This window comes from Atta cephalotes (genome assembly GCF_000143395.1).
Source record: "Atta cephalotes unplaced genomic scaffold scaffold00074, whole genome shotgun sequence".
In the NCBI taxonomy this organism is placed as follows: domain Eukaryota; kingdom Metazoa; phylum Arthropoda; class Insecta; order Hymenoptera; family Formicidae; genus Atta; species Atta cephalotes.
In genome coordinates, this window is record NW_012130138.1 from 819,157 (window position 1) to 826,064 (window position 6,908).

General features: G+C 33.2%; 1 protein-coding gene across 1 annotated transcript in view; it reads right to left on the minus strand.

Moving 5' to 3' along the window:
* Positions 1 to 4,420: 4,420 nt before the first annotated feature.
* Positions 4,421 to 6,908, minus strand: part of LOC105624188 (probable medium-chain specific acyl-CoA dehydrogenase, mitochondrial) — a 2,864-nt gene continuing 376 nt past the window's right edge. Inside the window, exons 3-10 of the mRNA XM_012205548.1 lie at positions 6,446 to 6,613; positions 6,214 to 6,314; positions 5,958 to 6,038; positions 5,754 to 5,884; positions 5,321 to 5,429; positions 5,075 to 5,215; positions 4,697 to 4,972; positions 4,421 to 4,573 (exon numbers count right to left, since the gene is read on the minus strand). Of these exons, the coding sequence (XP_012060938.1) occupies positions 4,421 to 4,573; positions 4,697 to 4,972; positions 5,075 to 5,215; positions 5,321 to 5,429; positions 5,754 to 5,884; positions 5,958 to 6,038; positions 6,214 to 6,314; positions 6,446 to 6,613 (1,160 nt within the window). The remainder of the gene's footprint in view (positions 4,574 to 4,696; positions 4,973 to 5,074; positions 5,216 to 5,320; positions 5,430 to 5,753; positions 5,885 to 5,957; positions 6,039 to 6,213; positions 6,315 to 6,445; positions 6,614 to 6,908) is intronic.

Sequence of the window (6,908 nt, forward strand, 5' to 3'; positions counted from 1 at the left end):
TCTCTCTCTCTCTCTCTCTCTCTCTCTCTCTCTCTCTCTCTCTCTCTCTCTCTCTCTTCTTTCACGACTACACACTGGTCAGAGCGCAGTGTCCGAGACGTACCGAAACTGCACCACCGCACCGCCACGGTTCACTCGCTCGCTCGTTCCCGGTCGCTCTCTCTGTCTTTGTCTACTTATCTACCTATCTCTCTCAGTCTCTCTCTCTCTCTCTCTCTCTCTCTCTCTGTCTTTCTCTCGTCCGTCTCGTCAGTCGAACGTTGGTATATCACGGGACGGCGGCATCGCAGGTACACGCACACGCCACGTTTTACCGAAGAAAAGAGCGGAGGTAACGCGCGCGGTATTCGTTAATCTCCCGTTCCCGTCGGCCCGTGAAAAAATGGAACGTTAGACAAATGTAGGTCTGTAGGCCACTTCACTTACACTTTGCATCGGCACGGGCACTCCCTAAGTCAAGCGAGCGTCCGGCGCACTGTCGCGCACTGACAGCACGAGAACCGCCAGGACCGTATCAGCCGCACGCCGTCCGCCATACGTTCGCATTTTTTTTTTCTTTCATTAGCGGATCTTTTCCTTCTCCTATTTCTTTTTCTCATTCTCCTAGCGAACGAAAATTTGCCTCCTTTGCGAACGGATCAACGTCGCGCGGCTCGAAATCTCAATTCGCTCAATTCGCGACGGCGGGAAATGAGTTCCTTCAGTCTACAATGTCTACATACCGTTCGATTTCAAATTCACGCAAAAATTGCTCCGAAGATCGTCGTTCAGGATAAAGTGCGAGGGTCAGGGTCGTGCGCGTGTGACGATCTTTGCGTGTCGCTTCGATTCGTATCGCCGTCTACTTGGCGTCTCCCTCCCCTTCCCCGTTTCGTCGAGCGCTTGTGTACGGCAGTGGTCGAACGAAAGGGAAACCGCGTAATCGCGAGCGTATACATGAAGTGATAGTGAGATACGCCGGCGTTCGCTTTCTCGCTCTCGCCACCGACTACCAAGATAAAAACAGTCTTCCGTCGCTTCCGAAATACAAAGAGATAAGAGACGGAGGAAGGTGAAAAGAGAGCAGAAAAGGGAGAAAGAGAATTCGAATTTATATGCCGAGTTACATGCCGGCTCGGTTGGTGCAGAGCCGGAGTCGGGCGGAAAGTTACGACGGTTACGGCCCTGCGTCTCATTGGCGAGCTCCGTCGCGGGCGGAAAGACGCAATTTCCAAAAGGTGTCCGTCCCCGGCCCCGCTACCTTCGCCGCCGACGGGCCGCAATCGCAATCTGCGTCGTTCCGCGGATCCGGGAGACGATGATACCGCGGGACGACTCGTGCGGATCGACTTTTTTGGCCGTTGCTAACGAACCACCGGGGATTTATCACGAACCTCTCCTTTCGCGTGCCTCGGCGACACGATTCGCCGCCGCGTCGTGAGATACGACGATGATAGGCCGAGCTCTAAGTAGGTCAGCTGCCGCGGTGTCCGATCGCCCGGCGCGGGCCGCCCTTACGCGGCGTACGTTGCATAACTCGTCACGCGCGACTTCACAGAGTAAAACCGCGTGAAAAAGGCTACGGTCCGACGGACATAATGCGGCCGTAATACGTTTTCAATGAACAATGCACTTGACTAACGCACTCCTTGTCGCGTCGCGATCAGCGCCGTCTGTCGCGAAACCGCGCCCGTTTCAAAACGGCAATCATTCATGATCAAAGACGTAGAACATGGACCGCACCATCCTTATCTAATGAGGACAATTACCTAAATAGTATATATCTAATGTCATCAACAAAATTAAGAGAGAAAAAGGGCTTGAAAACGGATAAACTCCCTTTTCTTTCTATCAATATTACACTGTTAAACAGAAAAAGACAAAGACTGGCCATCTTCGCGCCATCTCTTTCATTTTTGTCAGCTAATTGTACATACAGGTTGTGTAGTCTATGTTTTATGCTCACTACAAAAACGCGCGGATTTGTGTGGAGCCTTCGATTTATTTCGATTCAAAGAGCTCAAATGAATTTCTTTTCGTCGCTTTATTGTTAGAAAATATAAACTTGAAAACACTTTAAAAACTCGCATTATCGAGTTCTCTAAAATAAAAAGAAAAACTTTTCGTAAATTGTAATTTTTTTGAGGACTTTATTTTTTAAATATTAAATTATTGAAAATAAATCTAAAAAATGAAGTCCTTTCGCGAATTTCAGAAAATGTAAATACAAAATGTACATACGAAATTAGATAATATATCAGATACATGTATATGTCAAAAATTAAAATTGCAACTTTCTAACATTTCGTATCATATGTCTTTTTTTTAAGTTTTTGATAATTTTTACAGTATTTTTTTATTAAATAGACCTTATTGTATTTTTCTGAATTAAATCGAGAAAATTTTTTATTATATTTCAACTTGCTCATGAACATTCATAAAACATATACAGGTTGTACAAAAATTTAATATATACATATAAAATACTATTAACTATCTGCTATAACCCAATAAGGCTTTTCTTTTTTTTAGAGTCCAATCGAAATCATTTTGATCTCCAGCCGAAACGAATATTCAGTCGTTCTTCAAGTTCAGCCGAAAATGAAACCGAAATTTAGACAAGTCTTATTAAAAAAAAAAAAGAAAAAAAAGAAAAAAGAGAAACTAACGGAGTCATATTTTTTTTCAAAATTAAAATCGACATGTTTGGATTAATTAGAGATATGATTTTATGATGAGACCGTATATGATTTTTAGAAATAGTAAATTTATGTGCTCTTTAATATTAAATATAGGAATAACAGAGAGATTATATAAGTAATAATTTTAACATATTTAAATTATGTATTACTAAATTTAATTAGATTATTTTAGAAATTTATGTATTTATGTATTGTAGTTAGGGTGGCATTTTTAACATTATTAGAGCAAAAGATTTTTAGGATATTCAGGATCGGATAAGAGGCCCAATAAAGTAGGAGTTAGGAGGGTATTTCAACCTTTCAAAGATGCTATTAAATTGTTTGGGAAACAAATATTTATAAATCTAATCTTTATTGTATATTATATTACTTCAATTATTTTATTTACGTCAATAATAGTCAATTGATTGTTATATTATATTATTAATCTTTATTATTTAAATTATTCGTTATTATTTATAATTATTGTTTTAACAATTATGAAGTATATATTTATATTTATGGGGTTATCATCTAATTCTTTATATTTATTAATGGGGGCTGTGCGTTCGGTTTCACAAACTTTATCTTATGAGGTTAAATAAATTATAATTTTTTTAGTGTTGATAATTTTAGGAGAAAGATATTTTTTTATTGATTTTGTAAAATGACAGAATTATATATGGTATATTTTTATAGTTAAATATCTTTATTTTTAGTATTTTTTAAGATTTTATTAAATTATCAATATAACAATAATATTGCATCCTCAACTTTTAAAGAAATCAAATTACAATTATTATTACCACAAGTTTGTACTCAAATTGTCTTAAGCTTAATCAATGAGATAACAACTAAAATTAAACAGTTGTTTTTTGAATGCTCACCGACGTATTGCAATTTGTACAGTTTCGGTTTACACCCACCGAAATTTGCTCCTAATTTTGACCAAAACCGAAATTTCGATCAGACTCTATTTGTAATATGTATGTGTAATATGTGTATACACATATGTATATTATATCACTAAGTATAAAAATTTCAACATTTATATTATATTAATGTATAATATATTCGATATATATATACATACACATATATATATATATATATATATATAATCGATTATATCAATAATTCGATATATAATAATATAAAAATATATATATATATATAAAATTATCATCATAATTAAAAGTTATTTTAAGAAGTAATTTGTTATCATTTTTGATTAGCCATTGTAAAAAGTAACTCGTTAGCGTTATTATTACTTCAAAAATATCAAATCGTTACAATTTCGTTATTTTTTCACCGAATTGATTTTGTTTCAGAGTGGTTTCACAGTTTCAATTATCTATATCACTAATTGATCAATTCAACACAAAACCTATAATTACTTCAAATCTATGATTAATCCCAATATGATCAAACACATAATTCTCTTTTTTTTATATTCACATGCACGTTTCATACACGTACATGTATAAAATAATAATAAAACGTTTATATTCGTTATATTTATCCAAAAATATAATAACTACATCATCATCAATATAAATCAAAACAAAATAATATAATATCGTTATCTCTCGTTATTTGAAAAAATAATTGTAACGATAACGATGTTTCGTACGAATAACGCGTATGAATTTGTATGAATTACTTCCCAATTATCTTGTAGTTTATAAAAATACTACATATATAATAAATATAAAAATAAATTTTATGATGCAATTTAAATCAAGTTGTTACTTAGTTGTTCAATTACTTGTTTGTTTAGCTTCGTCGAAAAGAGCACGCGATATAATCAGTCTTTGAATCTGCGCAGTACCTTCGTATATCTGATAAATTTTGGCATCGCGCATAAGCTTTTCTACTGGATACTCAGAATTGAAACCTGCACCACCGAAAACCTAAAAAAAAGTCACATACGATAAATTATAAAAACATTGAATCAACTTCATCTTTTTGCTAACTGTATAGTTTAATAAAAAATTCATTAATATACGTATTGTACTTTATGTATTGTACTTTACCTGTACAGCGTCTGTAGCACATTTATTAGCTACATCACTGCTATAACATTTTGCAATACTAGCGAGCATTGTAGCATTCGGTAAATTTTTATCAGCAGCCCAGGCTGCTTTCATCCATGTCATTCTAGAAGTCTCAACACCAATAGCCATATCCGCTAGCATGAAAGCTATTATTTGATGTTCCGCTATTGGTTTACCAAATGTTTTGCGTTCCATTGCATATTTTGTTGCTTCGTCTAGAGCTCTCTGAGCTAAACCAGTAGCTGCTGCCGCTACCTGTAAAAATGTTAAAATATACTAAATGTAAAAATATACTTGCACATATCTTATTATCTATATTTATTCGGCACTTAATGGATAGATTTAATGAAATATTACCGGTGATCGAGTTCTAGTAAAAGTCTTCATAGCTATCTTAAAACCTTCTCCTTCTCCAAGCAATACATTTTCTTCGGGAACGCGAACATCTTCAAATGTTATCATTCGCGTGTCACTTGCTCTTTGTCCCATATTAATTTCCTTAACATTTTAACATTATTAAAAAAAATTAGTAATCATAAATTAATAAAAATTAACAATTAAACAACAAATTAGGATAACAAAAATTATCACATCAAGAATTACCTTACGACCGGGAGTTAAGCCATCACTATTACGTTCCACAATAAAACCTGTAAAAGCTTTATTAGCTGGAGCTTTTGGATCTGAATTTGTTCTCGCTAAAACAAAATACCTGTACAATAAGAAGTTGCGTTAAAAGTGTAAAAGTAAAATTTCAGCTTTCTCTTGAAGTGTTTAAATTTTTTGTCTTACTCAAGAAGTACTTTGAACAATCTTGTTTATAAAAGTGTAAATAATGTGAAACGATAACCAAATAATAATATTGTGCTTTTCTATTTCTTGATACATTTAATTCAACTTATCTGGTCTGAGACATATTATTTACATGTGAATAAGAATATTTCTCTATATATCCTTTAGAAGTTAATATTATATATAATGAAATATATTCTCTTTAGAAGTTAATATTAAATAATAAAGCACATTGTTTCAATACCAGTTTGCAACACCACCATTTGTGATCCACATCTTGGTGCCATTAATTATCCATTCTTTTCCTTTCTTCTCAGCTTTGGTCTTAATACCTGCTACATCAGATCCTGCACCAGGTTCAGTAACGCAATATGCCTATAAATTTTATTATTCAATTTATGCAACATTAACTTTAATTTAACTTTCATAAATTTAATTTCAGATTTACCACAACATGTGGCTCTTCTAAAAGTCTTCCAAGATATTTCTTTTGCTGTTCTTTCGTTCCAGCTATGATAACTGGAGTTTGCTGAATAAAAAGATACATATACATACATATGTACGATTACTACTATTAAATAAATTAAAATATATAGTTTTAGAAGAATTGGAAATTAATAAAATTAAAGAAAAATTAATTTTTAATTTGCTGAAAGAATTAGAATGTTATATGATCTAAAAATGAATAATGTTGATAAACTTACTCCAAGACTTGTGGTTTCTATTGCAGTTACTATTCCTGTACAACCATAAGCCAATTCTTCCGTAATCAAGCATGAATCAAAAATACTAGCTTCCATACCACCTAGAATAGATTGTAATTATTATCAATCTTATTTTTGCATTAATAATATTATTTTTTAGCAATATTATATTATTATAATAGTTTATAGTAAAATATGTGTATATAATATAATTTTGATAAATTAAGCATACCACAATGTTGTGGAATATGTTTATTCAGGAGACCAATACTCCACGCCTTTTTAATAATGTCCCATGGATATTTTCCAGTTCGATCGTACTCTGCAGCTACTGGAATAATCTCTTCTTTTGTAAACTTCCGCGCTAGCTCTTGTATTTCCTTTTGAGTATCTGATAATTCTAAAACAATACAATGAGATAGTAACCATATTTTAAAATCAGGTAATATATGTAATATGTAAAAATATGCAAAAAATTGTATAAAAAATTATATGTAAAAAATTTCAGCTTTCTCTTGAAGTGTTTAAATTTTTTGTCTTACTCAAGAAGTACAATTTTTGAACAATCTTGTTTATAAAAGTGTAAATAATGTGAAATGGTAATCAGATAATGTTGTGCTTTTCTATTTCTTGATACATTTTAATTCAACTTATCTGGTCTGAGACATATTATTTACATGTATCACATTATGTGA